Genomic DNA, 17569 nt, shown 5'->3' on the forward strand with positions numbered 1-17569 from the left:
AGCTAACGGTTAGTACCAAATGAAGGCCGTGTACCTGAAGTTTGCTTCATTGGGTGAACAACATTCCCTGACTACATAGAGAGGTCTCCAATCATGTGTGTCTAAGATGTAACGTATGGAAATACGATTTACTAGCACCTTCTCTTGATTTGAATCTAACCACAGTAATCTCTCACATGTCCCTTTACTGTCATGGTAATTTTCTTCTAGCCGTAGTGTTGAAGTGTGATGTTCATGCGATTGCCTTGTTGGAGATGCTCTAAACTGGGTAGAGTGAGAACGATTTGGTTCATGGAGAATAGTACCGCCGGAAACACTTGTTGATTCAGACGGCACCACAAACATCTGCACTTCGAGTGCAAACCATGATAGCGACCAATAGTTTGTCTACCACGTGACCGCCTCATTTTTAATCTTATAACAAGTGTCACGAGTTGTACTAAAAAAATTAGCGGGACCACATGGATGATAGGCCAAATTGACAAGAGGCATAAATAACATGCATCAGGTCAGAAATGATGCATCTCGTCCTTACTTATTTGGGCATTCTGATGTATGATTGTATTCAATGCTTTATTTGTTGACTGTAGTAATCTTTTAATGATGAATTGATGAAATATATAATTTGAAAGATATTCTGCAAGTGTGAAGTTAAGTATATATGATATTATTCTGCCAATTATGTGAAGCACTTCAACCATTTGCAATAACATAATGTGTCCCGCCATTATCTTCCTCAACACTAGATTTTTGTCTTCTTTAACATACGAATCACAATGCTATCAGCATCCGAAGATACTATTTTGGGGTAGACTCAGGCCTCAATTAGTCACAATACATATTCATCATGCCCATGACCTGCTTGCTATTTTGTAAAGATGGTTGGAATCTCCTTTATGCACTTGTTTAACTACCTAGGAATCATTTATTCCCATTCTTGTATCCTGCATTACCAAGTTTTTTTCAATAGACATAAAGTTTCTTATAGTCATTGTCTCTTCGTATCGTCGTGGTATCTTGTAGCAATACAAATGTACCTTATTTGTACCATATAGCACTAGAGATGTTCATTATTTATGAATACTATACCTTCCGTGCATAAAGTATCTTGGGAAATTGATTCGTAGCAACCACAAGATTTATTATTAACTATATATATATATATATATATATATATATATATATATATAGGTTCCCCAACTTTCTCACCAACACCAATTGTTACCAAATAACGATGCAATGAGAGACATGTTTGAAAAAAAATGCAAAGAAGGGATCAATGCTACCTTTAGAATAGGAGTAGGAGACATCTGGGATCAACCACTTAGTGTGAGGTTTCTATCTTGTACTAACTATTGGAATTCGGGTGTAATATGTGCATAGGGCTACACCTGTAGTTGATGTAAGTGGAGGTGAAGGTTTAGATGCTGGAGTCAAAGGCAAATAATTTGGGTCTAATAGGTAAGAGCACATGCCGGAGGTAGCAAAACTTGACTAGCCAAATCTGATAAGGGTACACACTGATCAAAAGGGACGGCAAGACGTTTGTAGTTTGAACCTAGCAGGACACCATCAACTATGAAAACATAAGGACATCAAGAAAAATATATTTAACTCGCTGTCAAACCTCGCAAGGAGGCCACCGTGGAGTCGGTCTATGTTGCCACTTGCCACCCAAATCTGTGCCTGCCTCTGACCCCCTATGGTGCAGATCGTCATTCGCTTTCTGCTCTAGTATACCTGTGGTTCCACGGTATCACTCTCCTCTCTTTTCATCGTAACCAGTTGGTTGACACTAGAGAAGCCACATCGTTGTACAACCTCTTCAATTTATCCCAGAATAAAGTTGAGTTGTAGATAGTCACACAAAGTCTTTACTGTCCCAGGGGTTCAAGCATTCCGAGGCCCAATTTAGTTCAGGGTGATGATGCTGACAGAGTCATACTATGACGCGTGTGTAGTTGTAATCGCCGTTTCCAAATAGAAATATACTGCACTAACAATCATTCTAGTTCTGGGTACCATGTCCCTTGTTTAATTTAAAAGCATGAACAGATAGAAAAATGGAAAATGTCAGTAAAATTCCTGATGCTATGTTCACTTGCTTTCATCGACTGGGAGATAAACGCCCTCCGCTGTCGACCAAATATTCTCAGCTCGCTTGTCTCGAACACCACAGACCTGCATGAAGAATGTTTCAACTCAGAAAACAGGTAACTTAAACAATAGATAAGCAAACCAAGGTCGCATTAACTGAAAAGCTCGTGTCTATGAAAGGCAAATGTCATACTGCCTGAATTCATAGAAAATATTGTAATAAGACCACATGGTAATAGCTGAATCCATTGCAACAACTTAAAAAAACATATGTATTAAATAGCTGTGACATTTTCATGCCGTCTCATTTTATTGATAAAATAAATTTCCTTGATGTTTGGAAGATCAAGGACTGCTAATTTAGAGTTCTTGAACAAATAGTGTGTGTTGACATCGAAGCATACTGCATGTAATTCAATTTTATTATTTCTTAGCATTAATAGCTGTAGTTTCTAAACATGCATTACCCAATGACATTGGCATATAAGGTTAATATATGTCAGAACAAGGTTGTACTTGTAAGTTATAACTATTATCACACTCACCTCTTGCTGCCCACCACCAAGCCTGTTATACTTCTTGTTGTGACTGTGCAGATAACCTCCCGTATCAACATGACGCAATCTTACCTTCTGATCTCGCTTCCATACCTTGTCCTTTCCCTCAATTTCTAGCCTGCATAATAGAAATGCAAGACATTAAGCTAGATTAAGTTAGGCAATCAAATAGGTAGCATGCATCACATACTGTAAGCAATCACACCTCCAATAGTCACCGGTATCTGATTGTCCATCCCCACCAAAACAGCTAACCTGTAAAGTTCACATTCAAGATTAAGGGCGCATACTTAATTCAATAAAAAAAGCAAAAGAAACATATAGTAAAACAAAACGTCTTTGCGCACAGCAAAGAATTGTCCACATGAGTTCCTAGTGATAAGTCTATTCATAGTAATGAAGATGGTTGGCCCTGGGCCTACCGATAGGATTTTAGTGCGCCCAAGCTTCGGTACGACAGCAATTACATGACACACAACACAAGCTGCTAAAAAACAGCCTGGTAGCATTTGGGCTTGGCAGTTGCAAGTTATTGTAGACATTATCGGTCACTTGATTCAAGAACATGGGCAACAACTTCTTTCTTTGTGACAAAGGACACCGTGTGCAAGACAACATGTGTCAATTATCCACCTACCATGGATAGGGCAAGATGAGGAAAATAGAGACAGGATGCTCACCATATAATGCAGGATATAAGTTTCTCTTCACAGGTGCTGCTATGCCATGATACCCTAAGGCCTAGCCAGGAAACTACAAAGCCGTCCTCCGGAGGCCTAGCCAGGAAATTACAAAGCCGTCCTCCTGCCTCACGCCGCAGTCCTCCATCCCCACCCATCTTGCTCTCTGCTGCATTCTCCCTGCCTCCCTTCCCAACACATTCGCATACTGTTGCCTAACCTAGTCAGGCCTTGGGCTGTCTGCCACCACCGATGCTACCAAAGTCGTCAGTTCAGGCCACTGCCAAGCCCTGACCAGGCGTTCCTCTAACCTAAAAGCTGTTCTGATCCTGTACTCCCCCAATCCCACCCCCTCCTTCCCGACCCTCCTCCATCATTGGTGCTACAAGTGCTGGTGTCTGGTTGCTAACTGACAGAGCCAATGGAGACAAGTGCTGGTGTCTGGTTGCTAACTGACAGAGCCAATGGAGGCCTTCATCTTGCTCACCGTGAGTTACGTATATATTCCCTTTGAATGCACTGCCTCCGTGCTTGTTGTTTCGGGAATGGAATCTAAGTGGGGTTATTTGTGCACTGTGAGTTAATTTATGAAATTGACTTGCAGAAGATGTTTCAGCCACCAAGGAATTAGGAAAATTAATCCCAGTTTGGTCGTGTATTTGCAGAATATATTCTAGATAGTATAACGTACACAGATGTACCATGAATCATTGGTAAATAGGAAGGTTTAACTTATAAGCAACAAGTATCTGTAGATTGTGTGAATCAAATTGCTATGTGGATGATTCTCGTGGCTGGGCAATGCTTCGCTAAAATGTGTGATCAAATTGATTGTAGTCAATGTCCAGTTCAGAGATGTTCATGAATAAGCTTTGTGAGTGTGCATTTTTTTCAGTTAATTTTGATTTGCTAGTATTAGTTACACAATTAACATCTAGATAACGCAGTTGTGCTTGATTTGGCTCAACAATGGTTTGTGCAGCCACATGCCACGAACAAGCCACATAGTTGGAATTCTACCATTAATCACAAAATCATATTAAATATGAACTCTTTAGATACAAAGCATATGAGAATTGTATATAAATGCTTATTTAGTGTATAAGATATAGCTTTAGATATGATGCATTGGGAGTGGTTAGGAAAAAAATTGTATCGTCTAATCGCAAAAGCTTTACTCCTGGCCATAGATACGATGGCTACTGGGAATCACATAATGTACAAATATTCATTTCTAGAGAGCAAAATAGATTTAAGTAAATTAATGTTTACAGGTTCTTCAACATATCAAAACGAACTTACTAGGTATCACACTAACCTCTAGGTTACCAGATAATGGTGAAGCATGCAGGTGGCTATGTAACCATCTTCGTGTCCTCATATGTTGCAACCTGATGATGCTACCAGTTTCAATAGCATCACCTTGTTTGGCAGATGAATCAAGAGTAGGTCTCACGACCTGCAGGAATACAAGCAAAGTCAAGCCTAGATGTTCAACAGCATCTTCTAACCTTGCCTACTTCAGGATGGAATATCAGACTACATGAAAGACGAATCATATTAATATCGCAATTAACTGCCAATTCTTTAGCCACAAAATAACATTAGGTTGGGACTTTGGGTTTGGGAATGAAAAAACTAGCAGCATTGCAGTGTCAGTATTGGAGTTTCATCATGCTACTGTTTTGATTTATCCATCTATTTAGTGAGATGTCAGATTGGATAGCTACATATAATTATCCAATGAATCGAAGTGACAAATTTCCACAGTTTGGACAATGTAAGTGGCAGGTGAACAACTGATGCCTAATGATTCGGTTTTCTCCGTCCAGACCTTACAATTTTTTTAATTCTCTATACCATTCCTATGTTTCTTTGATATGACATGCACACCTGCACCCTGATTTCAATCAGTGCGGGTAGAGAATTTGCACTCTGAACGAAGAGCCAACGCTGGCTTCATCAATTTTCAAAACCACGGTTTGACATGAACTTGGAAGATGGCGGCAATCGCGCGAAATGAAACCATAAGAGATGGAGAGGCACCCACCCAGTAGCTATTGGAGTCGTCGATCTCGGGGAAACCGGTGACGGACTGCTGGCCGCTGCCGGAGCCGTAGGCCACGTCGTGCGAGTGAAGCCTCACCTTGGTCTTCTCGTGCATCAGCTTCACCGTGCTCCCGTAGGTCACCTGCAACGCCATCCAGATCCAGATCAAAACCCAGTTCCTCGCAAAAATCCCAATCTCTTGGCGGATCTTAAGATCTGGGAGGCGGACCTGGAGCCCCTCTTCCGACACGGGGGCGGCGGCCGCGCCGTGGTCGACCCGGGAGCTGGCGCCGAGGAGGAGCGCCACGGCGAGCGCGAGGACGGACGCGGCCATCGCGACGACGGCGGTGGCGCGATAGGGCCTCCGCGGCGGTGACGGCGAGGAGCCTTTCCCCTTGGCCGCGGCGGCGGCCGGTGGTGCCGTGGCCGCGTCTGGTTCGCGCGAGGCGCGCGGGGCTTTGGCCTTTCCCACCGGCGATCGGCGAAGCAGGGTGGTCTCTCGTGCCTGGGCGTGCTGCTCTGTGCTTGCGACCGTCGAGATCTCGCGGGCTCCGGGACCTTGTTGTGCTTGCCGTGGTCGTTGCTTCCGTGGAGACTGGCTTCGGGTCGGGACCCATCCGGCTTCCACGTGTAGAGGGCCAATCAGAGGGCGACACGTGTTACAGGCGCGTCAGTGGTGTGTAGTACTATAAAGGACCCCTCAAGAACTTATTTTCACACGTCTGGTCCCTTCATATACTATGCCAATGTCTTCAAAAAATGCATAAGTAGGTGCTTAAAATAACTAAAATTAATGTGAAAATATATGTAAACGTGTCATGAGTTTACATTTTAGAAACATTTAAAGTTAAGAAGTATGTAAGTGCTTGATGGGGTGGCATTTTTGCAATCAATGTAAAAGATATACTCCCTCCGTTCCTAAATATTTGTCTTTCTAGAGATTTCAACAAGTGACTACATACGGAGCAAAATGAGTGAATCTACACTCTAAAATATGTCTATATACATCCGTATGTGGTAGTCCATTTGAAATCTCTAAAAAGACAAATATTTAGAAACGGAGGGAGTAACATGCATAACTTGATGAGCATTGCATGGAGGATATTAATGCAAAAGATGTAGAGTACTGTAAAGCAATCTAATAGTGGGCCGGCTATTCAGATATAGATGATATTGTTCGCTAGGATTGATGGTAACTTACAAATAGTTTCTCGGTTCCACGGGTATGCAGATGTTACAACTCTATGTTATTGCATTCCACACCTACAAGTATGATGTGTCTAAGTCGTATCCTCTCGCTATAGAACTTGGACCGTCTTGGCCTTCGTCATCTCTGGACCATGGAACTGGGTGGGGGGCGGGGATTCAATGCGTCGTTTTCCTTACCACTCCTACGCTCTTTCTCCTCCCAACTCGGTTCCCATTCACTGGTCCCCACGCTGATTACAACCGTTTGTGTTTTCTCTATGGTGGTCGCATCGCCTTTCCGCACCTTGTTGGTTTAGCCATCATTTGGATCCAATGAGCGTGATGTCCGAGGATAACTAGAGGTCTTCAATGAGGGCAGGGTCGCTTGCTTTGTAAAACCGGTGCGGAATTTGGTTGCAAGGGAGGAGTTGGAGCAAGCCCCATGGAGGAAGGAATCAACACTGTTGCGGCTCTTGAAGGTACTTCGACACCCTACGTATAGATTAGAATTTTCAATTCGATAAGAGGGATTGTATGGATTTGGTTGACAATTTAAATCGATAGGATATGCATACCGTCATCAAGCATAGATCATTATGTAAATGAGATTATCCAAAGTAACTTCGCCATGTTTGTTACATTAGGAAATCTTTGTAGCGAACTCCAATTTATATATACTCCCTCTGTAAAGAAATATAAAAATGTTTAAATTATTACTTTAGTGATCTAAACACTCTTATTTATTTATTTTACAGAGGGAGTATCTGCTGAGAAACTCCGCCTATGTTGTCTCAACATAGCCGGTCCCAAACCCGGGTAAAGGAGGAGGGTTGTGATAGGCTTGGCGAGCCAACGTAAAAACTCAGCCACTGTTATGGAGATGAAACCCAAAAGATTTTCGTTGGGGCGTAACCCTCTCAGCGACGCGCCACATCGGAACCCGGGTGTGGTGGAAAATGGGCAAGGGCCGGGCCGTCACCCCCCAAGTGGCGCGCCGTATCTTGATCCGGATACGGTGGCAAGTGAGCGAGGATCGGGTCGTCGCATCCTTAGTGGCGCGCTACATCGGCGCCCGGATGTAGTGGAAAATGAGCAAGGGTCTTCGCATTTGACTCGACGAGTGCGAAGGGTAAGGAAGCTAGCCGAGCCTAGGAGGATTCGCTTAGGTAGCTGGAACGTAGGGTCTCTGACAGGGAAGCTTCGGGAGCTAGTTGATGCAGCAGTGAGGAGAGGTGTTGATATCCTTTGCGTCCAAGAAACCAAATGGAGAGGACAGAAGGCGAAGGAGGTGGAGGATACCGGCTTCAAGCTGTGGTACACGGGGACGGCTGCAAACAGAAATGGCGTAGGCATCTTGATCAACAAGAGCCTCAAGTATGGAGTGGTAGACGTCAGGAGACGTGGGGACCGGATTATCCTGGTCAAGCTGGTAGCTGAGGACTTGGTTCTCAATGTTATCAGCGCATATGCCCCGCAAGTAGGCCACAATGAGAACACCAAGAGGGAGTTCTGGGAAGGCTTGGAAGACATGGTTAGGAGTGTACCGATTGGTGAGAAGCTCTTCATAGGAGGAGACCTCAATGGCCACATGGGTACATCTAACACAGGTTTTGAAGGGGCGCATGGGGGCTTTGGCTATGGCATCAGGAATCAAGAAGGAGAAGATGTCTTAAGTTTTGCTCTAGCCTACAACATGATTGTAGCTAACACCCTCTTTAGAAAGAGAGAATCACATCTGGTGACTTTTAGTAGTGGCCAGCACTCTAGCCAGATTGATTTCATCCTCTCGAGAAGAGAAGATAGGCGTGCGTGCCTAGACTGTAAGGTGATACCTGGGGAGAGTGTTGTACCCCAGCATAAGCTGGTGGTTGCTGACTTCCGCTTTCGGATTCGTGTCCAGCGGGATAAGCGTGCCAAGGTCGCTAGAACGAAGTGGTGGAAGCTCAAGGGGGAGGTAGCTCAGGTGTTCAAGGAGAGGGTATTTAAGGAGGGCCCTTGGGAGGAAGGAGGGGATGCGGACAATGTGTGGATGAAGATGGCGACTTGCATTCATAAGGTGGCCTCGGAGGAGTTTGGAGTGTCCAGGGGAAGGAGAAGCGAAGATAAGGATACCTGGTGGTGGAATGATGATGTCCAGAAGGCGCTTAAAGAGAAGAAAGATTGCTTCAGACGCCTATACCTGGATAGGAGTGCAGACAACATAGAGAAGTACAAGATGGCGAAGAAGGCCGCAAAGCGAGCTGTTGGTGAAGCAAGGGGTCGGGCATATGAGGACCTCTACCAACGGTTAGGCACGAAGGAAGGTGAAAGGGACATCTATAAGATGGCTAAGATCCGGGAGAGGAAGACGAGGGATATTGGCCAAGTCAAATGCATCAAGGACAGAGCAGGCCAACTCTTAGTGAAGGACGAAGAGATTAAGCATAGATGGCGGGAGTACTTCGACAAGTTGTTCAATGGGGAGAATGAGAGTTCTACCATTGAACTGAATGACTCCTTTGATGAGACCAGCATGCGTTTTGTGCGGCGCATCCAGGAGTCTGAGGTGAAGGAGGCTTTAAAAAGGATGAAAGGAGGCAAGGCGATGGGCCCTGATTGTATCCCCATTGAGGTGTGGAAAGGTCTCGGGGACATAGCGATAGTATGGCTAACCAAGCTTTTCAACCTCATTTTTCGGGCAAACAAGATGCCAGAAGAATGGAGACGGAGTATATTAGTACCAATCTTCAAGAACAAGGGAGATGTTCAGAGTTGTACTAATTACCGTGGAATTAAGCTGATGAGCCATACAATGAAGCTATGGGAGAGAGTCATTGAGCACCGCTTAAGAAGAATGACAAGCGTGACCAAAAATCAGTTTGGTTTCATGCCTGGGAGGTCGACCATGGAAGCCATTTTCTTGGTACGACAACTTATGGAGAGATATAGGAAGCATAAGGACTTGCATATGATGTTCATTGACTTGGAGAAGGCTTATGATAAGATACCGCGGAATGTCATGTGGTGGGACTTAGAGAAACACAAAGTCCCAGCAAAGTACATTACCCTCATCAAGGACATGTACAATAATATTGTGACAAGTGTTCGAACAAGTGATGTCGACACCGATGACTTCCCGATTAAGATAGGACTGCATCAGGGGTCAGCTTTGAGCCCTTATCTTTTTGCATTGGTGATGGATGAGGTCACAAGGGGTATACAAGGAGATATCCCATGGTGTATGCTCTTTGCGGATGATGTGGTGCTAGTTGACGATAGTCGGACGGGGGTAAATAGGAAGTTAGAGTTATGGAGACAAACCTTGGAATCGAAAGGGTTTAGGCTTAGTAGAACTAAAACCGAGTACATGATGTGCGGTTTCAGTACTACTAGCTGTGAGGAGGAGGAGGTTAGCCTTGATGGCCAGGTGGTACCTCGGAAGGACACCTTTCGGTATTTGGGGTCAACGTTGCAGGAGGATGGGGGTATTGATGAAGATGTGAACCATCGAATCAAAGCCGGATGGATGAAGTGGCGCCAAGCTTCTGGCATTCTCTTTGACAAGAGAGTGCCACAAAAGCTAAAAGGCAAGTTCTACAGGACGGCGGTTCGACCCGCAATGTTGTATGGCGCGGAGTGTTGGCCGACTAAAAGGCGACATGTTCAACAGTTAGGTGTGGCGGAGATGCGTATGTTGAGATGGATGTGTGGCCACACGAGGAAGGATCGAGTCCGGAATGATGATATACGAGATAGAGTTGGGGTAACACCAATTAAGGAGAAGCTTGTCCAACATCGTTTGAGATGGTTTGGGCATATTCAGCGCAGGCCTCCAGAAGCTCCAGTGCATAGCGGACGGCTAAAGCGTGCGGAGAATGTCAAGAGAGGGCGGGGTCGACCGATTTTGACATGGAAGGAGTCAGTTAAGAGAGACCTGAAGGATTGGAGTATCGACAAAGAGCTAGTTATGGACAGGGGTGCGTGGAAGCTTGCTATCCATGTGCCAGAGCCATGAGTTGGTTGCGAGATCTTATGGGTTTCACCTCTAGCCTACCCCAACTTGCTTGGGACTAAAGGCTTTGTTGTTGTTGTTGTTTGTTGTAGTATCTGCTGAGTATATGTGGCCATGCTTTGCCATGCTTGTTGTCCATCTCAAACAGCGTTTTGCTTCTTATAAGCAGCTTCTTTCTATGTCCTGAAATACGTGGTCTCTTTTGCTATTAACTGTCGAGCAAATAACTGAAGCGGCCAGTTTTTTACTTTTTTAATCCAAACATAGTTTTGTATAAACTGGTTATTCTCAAAAACGTAGATAAAACCGATTTTCCCTAAAACCAGCTTAAAACGCATTTTTCATAATCCCATCGCTAATCTCCTCTATCCAAACAACCACTTAGGGCATCTTCCAACGCTCTTTCCAAAAACAGACACACTATCCATCCACAAATCACGTCCGAACATGTCCATGAACAAGATACAAGTCAACCCTGTCTCTCAAATAGGCATAAAATCCAAACAGCAAGGGTGGGTCAAACGGACTTAGAGAACAGAAGACATGGACTGTGAAGACATATGGTGAAGCGAACCTAGAGAACAAAGACAAGACTACGCGGTACCGATTTCATTTGAAAATGCCCTTGTGCGTTTTCTCAGGGCGATAATGCAAGCGTGAATGCATCTCACGTGCTTCCGAGACCAACACAACACAGGCAGAGCATTTGCCCCAAGAGGTGTGCCAATGGCGCTGCCCAACCACTCAACAGGACATTACCAACTAATGCTGCGTCTCTGGCAACAAAGAGACCACCTCCGTCTCTTTTCCTCAAACCAGCTGACTGGCAATGGGTAGCAAAGATGCAGAGATCATTCACCGAGCCGTTTGACGAATAGCGCACCGGTACTAACAAAGATGACGTATTAGCTATAGCCCACCATACTACCATAAGATTACCCAAACGAGTCCACGGTTAATATCCTCGGCCGTGCTACTGCCTCAGAAGAGATATCAGCTAAATAGGATTTACCATTGTTCAAGTAATACTGCGTGTTAAAATCCTCGGTATAAAATTACTCGGTTCTCTATATCCCACAATAAAGCACCAGAGAATTGAAATGCTAAAGTTGGTAGTACGACGTTACAACCAAAATGATGCTCTATCTCAGCATGGTCGACCTGGATGGATGACTCCACGTCCTGAAATGAAAACAAGCAGCCAGTTAAATATTTGTCCATAGCAGTATAAGACTTGATTTAAAATAACTGTTACTCCCTCCGTAAAGAAATATAAGAGCAGAGGGAGTAGAAGGCAAGCAGAATAAATATGCCTTCTTTTAGTAAATAAAACTGCATTCTAGCCAACTAGGTCCAGAGCATAAATTACGTCTAAAGTATTGACATGGTTTAACTCAAATTCTATAACATCACATTGTTTAACTATCCAGTATGTTCATATAAATCAACTCAAGTAGCATAACAGGTGATCAGAGCACCATTCACTGGGAAAGAGGCAGCTTTAAGACGTAATATTGCTGCTCTCAACTAACACTGAAAAAATGGCCCAAACACCAGTGTTTTATACAAGTCCAATGCGCTTCATGTTCCCATCTAGTCCAACACCAGGATACTTGGCTGCTATTTCTGGTTCAAGCTTTTACCCACAACATCACTGTAATCATAATGGATACATATTGCAGGATGTGTCCTTAGAAGATGATGAATACAAAGGCATTATATTGGCTAATCAAACAAAATTTATAGTCACAACATGGGCACAAGACAGTAAGGCAATAACTCAAGTGATCTCAGTTTAACTTTCTTTTTCTTCATTGGCTGTCAGTAGACAAGACCATGTGGAAATAAGATGAACGAATAAGTATGCCATTACATACAATGTGCATCAAGTAAGGTAAAGCCCCAAAGCTTGTCCATATCTCAGGCGTGCCAGATAATTCAATGTCGACTCTTTGTATGAGTATAGCCTACATTTGGTCGTTTTCCTTTTAAATGTCAGGTTAAACATGAAGTTGAAGTATCATTACATCGCACCCCATTTAGCAGCAAAAAATCCAACAAACTGATAGCTTAAACCAGATTCGAACAAGGACAGCTGCTGTAAAATGTGGTGAATTAAAAATATAGATATGGTTCAGCATGTGTTTTGTCAAATGCTCACCCCAAATACTGGGAAACATCTCAACTACTCAGATGAAGTTAATATCAGTAGACTTATATTGTTACAAATACTTTCATGGTACAAATTCGTAATGCCGTTAACCAACATGTACTTGTAAAGATGCGGTATAAGTTGAAATCACGAACGAATCCCCAGAGTATCCACCAGATGACTACTCCCCACGTTCCCTCCATTTCACAATATATGCCCATATTCGTGGTAAGACATGCAAGTCGAGGTGAGAAAATCACAAGCGCAGTTATTGCAGTATCTCCAACCTGTACACTTATTATAATGCTGTGACATGGGTTATTGGGTTGGGTGGCAATAAATATAGTATTTGCTACTCCCTCTGATCCATAATAATTGTCACAGTTTTGGATCGGAGGGAGTACTATTTAAATGGGTTAAGTATCGCCATGGAGCGAAATATGCTGGGAATACAAACTTATCCAGCATGCTCACTATTCATGAACTCGCAAGTCATTGGTTGATACAAAACACCTCATCATGTGTGCTCACTTTGGTCCAAACGAGGCCAGGTCAAACGATTTTGCACATGTGGGGCAGCAGGTAAACCTGATCATACCCCGGGTCAGGCCAGGTCCCGGCCAGGCTTGATAAAACCCAAAGTGAAATTTTGTGCATCCTTGGTCTATGTTCTTGTACCATCACTACGACCATGTTGTTCAAGTAATTCATAGATTTTGTGCATCCTTGGCCTATTTTCTAAGGGCACTCACAGTGCACACATCTAAATCACTACATGCTAATAGTTTCACCTCATCTAGATAAAATCATGCATGTTACTTCCCCAAGCGCAAAGTGCCCAGGTATCTACAAGTGGGCCAAACCATTTAATAACCAACTACAGCTTCTCTGCGGTAAAACTAGCTCCTCCCAGACAGAAGCATATTTCACCATCTCATGTTCTCTCTCCTTCAAACCTTAAACATTCTCAGATTTGATAGCAAAAACTAGCCATAGATCTTGGTGAAGGTCAAAGGATTTGAAAATGGTACCCTGCAGGCAGCAAATGTTTTATACAAGCGGAAATATGGAACTTTCAGAACTTGGTCATGATAGCAAACCAAGGAAAAAGAAGATGGGCAGTGCCCTAGTTCTGAGAGATGGAGAAGATTCCGAATAGGAGTGGTAGTCGACCGCACCATAATATGGTGGTGGTACGATGGCTGCAACTGCCAGGCGGAACCACGTGCAATCATGGAAGCGCTATAGTGTCCTGTGTTGAGCATGTCCCATATTTCTGGATATGATCTTCTTTCTCCGCAGGAACATACTCATGGTTGTGCTGCTTCGCTGGCTTGTCTTCTCCCTTGCAGCGCCAGAGAGCGGGCAGGAGGCAGCAGGAGAGGGCAACTGTGGCGTCTGGAAATGGTGATGCAAGTGTCGCCGGCAGTAGTCCTTGGTTTCGGGTGACTGCTTCGTGCGTGAGGCTGGGAAAGCCAACATGAGTTTATTCCCTTTTTCTAGACTCCAAACCAAATTGAATTTCAATCACGAAAATCATTCAAGGTCAAAACTAGACGAGGACTCTCAATTTAGTTATGCTCCGATTTTAACAAATGTATAGTCGTTTTCGATTAACTCGACGAGTCGAATCAGTCTCGAATTTCCATACAACTTACAGTTAACAAAGTGAAATTTTGGTCAACTCTTACGACTTGTGTCAAGGTTTAGCCTTCATAATTTCTGGGGTATTTTCATATGTGTATAGTGGGGCTTGGACTCATATTGTGAGACAGAGAGAGTATACAAGAAAGAATTGCAGCTTCACAAACTAACTCTCTGAATAGACATGTAATCATATGAATCAATCATGTGGGTATTTGAAAATTTGCCAGATCATTTTGCCCACGGATAAAAATTAATTATAGCACCAAACCTGAAATACTTCTGCTTCTGAGTCCCAACGTGCATTAATATGTTAAACAGCATTATGTAGATATATGGTTACAACCAGACTAATAATCAACAGTGAGACTGTGAGAAACCAATAGCACCAAACACATAGATACTCCATCTAGCACAGTATTGTATTTCAGTTTTGCACTGGCCAAATACGAATCTGACTATAAATTTCTGTCACAGTTTATTTGTAAAGCCTAATAAATTATATTAATTTTACACTCGGATGTCATTTTCATGTCACTAATACTAACAGCATCAAACTCCAAACCGTTTAAGAGCTTCTAGTTAACGAGCTCTTACTCTGACAAGACATCTAGACGATACATACATCTTTTCAATAAATGGGGGAGGACACATGGTATATTCATATAATCATATTGCAGGACAAAACGTCAATTGTACAGGACGTGAATCTAGGTGAAGGCAATATACTAATGCTTGACCGAAATAAATACAATCTTGTTGCCTCACTGTTTTAAGATATAGTTTATGATAAGTATACTCAGTCTATGATTATATCCCATAAATAACAAATTATGAATTAGATTAGAGGTCATTGAAGTGTCTATCATAAAGTGTTTTAGGAAGGGCCTCGCCAGTGATACCCACTAGAAAATTACACCATCAAAGTCATCACATTCCACAAAGACAAAGGACAACCTACCACTCTACCATACTCCATTTTATTCCGTGTCACTTTACTACATGCTATGCTTCTTGAAATAAAAGTACGTATACATTATAGAAGCATATTTGACAGTGAATCTAGAATTATGATTCCATTCTTGTAGATGTAGATAGGTTTTCCTATATCCATGGTCCTACCTTAAAATGATTAACTGATGTGGATCTCAAACAACATACATTGTGACGCTGAGGGAGCATAGGAGCATTTACAGAGGGAAATTGAAAGAAACGAAAGAAGTCTATCTGCCATACTAGTCTTCAGAATCAAGGAAAGAAGTTGAGGGATGCGTCCCAAAGTAATTTTGAAACAAAACCAGCAGTTTTTCCTGAACATAATTGATGTTCTTCTTTATTACAGTTATTATGAGTCAGTGTGCATTTCGTTTCAGCTATAAAACCATTTCCGAAATGACAAATTCTCTGACTCATCTAACAAGATTGGGTGAATTGCTAAAATATAATTAAACCCATCATGTCCAATATTCAAATTGAAATCATCTGAACCAAAATGCCATGCGCAGCAGGGAAAAGAAGAGATACTATTACATACCTCTGCAACCAAAGGAAAGAAGCATCGGTCGCCGGTTGAGACAACATTTACCTCCAGCTACTTGGCCAGAAGGTATGAATGCCATATCCAGTCTTCCAGTTATCCAGGTAAATCACCTTCCTGACTGCCCACCACCCAACCGCCATGATTGCCAGCATCGCAAATCGCTGTGTCTGCAGGCTCTTCACCTTCACCAGCAAGTGTGTCATCACAGCTATCATCAGCCCCACGAGGGTGTACAGGAAACCCACGGCAAACCCCTCTGCGCCGAGCTGCATCCCCGAACCCTGGTAGAAGAAGACGAGCTTGTTTGGATCCTCCCGGTCCGTGATGAACATGGGCGTATGCCTGATGATCCCGTACATGCCCCCTGAGACGCTGAAGAAGTAGACGAACAGCGCCCCGGCCATCCAAAGCTTGCGGTCATGAAGCAGGGTGTCCCCTTCCATGATCCTCTTGATCCCGAACGGGATGGAGATCAGGAACAGGAGGCCGAGCAGGATCATCTGGTTGCGGGAGACGAGAGGCGGGCGGACGATGGGGCCGACCTCGAGGCCGGTGCGGGCCTCCACGAACTCGACCATGGAGTCGGCGAGGCGGGAGAAGTGGGACTGGTCCATCTGCTCGGAGTCGGCGAGGCGGGAGTGCTCCGGGCGGATGAGGCGGACGTGGGGGAGGGAGTTGACGCCGAACTGGGAGAAGGAGTGCTGCGACTCGGAGAACTCGATGTCGGCGAAGAAGAGGTCGGAGGAGTCGGGGTTGTTGGCGTGGAAGGAGGCGGAGAGGAGCGCGAACTCGCGGCGGAGCTGGGGGAGGTGGAGGTCGGTCTTGGAGTGGAGCGAGGTGGCGTCGAAGAAGACGAGCACGGAGTAGGGGCGCGGGGCCGGCGAGGAGAGGAAGCGGGTGACGGAGGTGTCGGTGAGGTGGATCACGCCGGCGGGGGAGCGGGAGCGGAGGGACTGGAGCTCGCCGACCAGGTCGTTGGCGGCGGCGAGGGCGGAGGCGGCCGCCGCCGCGAGGAGGAGCGGGAGGAGGAGGCGGGGGAAGATCGCCATGGCCATGGGTGGATGTGGATCTGGGGAGGAGACCGACGGCGAAAACTGAGCAGGTGATAGAGCAAACAGGGGAAAAGTATGAGAGGAGACCTGTTGGGTGGACCCGCGAGAGAGTGCAAGCACTGAAAATAGGCCCGCTAAGAGGTTGCAATGGGCCAAAATCTGGGCCTTAACCATTTCTTTTTCTTAAAGCATGTCCTCCACCCTCGCTCGGCCGGCCCATTCGCACTGCGAATAGGGCCGGTAAGAGGTTGCATATATATTTTATAATATTTTCATTGTCTCAAAAAAATTATAATATTTTCAATCCCTAAAAAAATTAGATTTTTTCCAAATATAAATAAAAGAAAAAAGAAAATGAGAAAATAGAAACAAAAAATGCGAAAAAAACGCGGACAACGGGGACGCGGGGCGGGCAGCGCTCACGGTCGTCGCGCCGCTTCAGTGCTGGTGCAAGTGAGAGGTCGCGTCTGCTCTGCGCCGATGTCAATGCGGAGCGGCCGCTCTATAGCGGCATGAATGCGGGCAACTGGCACTGGGCGGGAATGCACGCGAGCGAAGGAGGAGGGTTTTTTTTGGGTCGGGATAGTCAGGAGCGGGCGTGATAACGGTCCGGACGCCC

At 44.5% G+C, this 17569-nt stretch overlaps 2 protein-coding genes across 2 annotated transcripts; both read right to left on the reverse strand.

The window, feature by feature from the left end:
* Positions 1–1851: 1851 nt before the first annotated feature.
* Positions 1852–5934, reverse strand: LOC119330271 (stromal cell-derived factor 2-like protein). Its single transcript, XM_037603381.1, has 6 exons — positions 5613–5934; positions 5385–5525; positions 4653–4793; positions 2860–2909; positions 2643–2772; positions 1852–2181 (listed from the first exon to the last, which is right to left on the reverse strand). Exons 1-6 carry the CDS (start codon positions 5715–5717, stop codon positions 2098–2100), a joined length of 651 nt encoding a protein of 216 aa, XP_037459278.1. The 5' UTR covers positions 5718–5934; the 3' UTR covers positions 1852–2097.
* A 5621-nt stretch (positions 5935–11555) lies between these two features.
* Positions 11556–17008, reverse strand: LOC119328847 (probable dolichyl-diphosphooligosaccharide--protein glycosyltransferase subunit 3). The gene is made up of 2 exons (XM_037601839.1): positions 15893–17008; positions 11556–11744 (listed from the first exon to the last, which is right to left on the reverse strand). The coding sequence occupies exon 1, from the start codon at positions 16951–16953 to the stop codon at positions 15940–15942; it is 1014 nt and encodes a 337-aa protein (XP_037457736.1). The 5' UTR covers positions 16954–17008; the 3' UTR covers positions 11556–11744; positions 15893–15939.
* Between the last annotated feature and the right edge of the window lie 561 nt (positions 17009–17569).

The sequence above is a fragment of the Triticum dicoccoides genome, chromosome 7A, assembly GCF_002162155.2.
Source record: "Triticum dicoccoides isolate Atlit2015 ecotype Zavitan chromosome 7A, WEW_v2.0, whole genome shotgun sequence".
NCBI lineage: Eukaryota > Viridiplantae > Streptophyta > Magnoliopsida > Poales > Poaceae > Triticum > Triticum dicoccoides.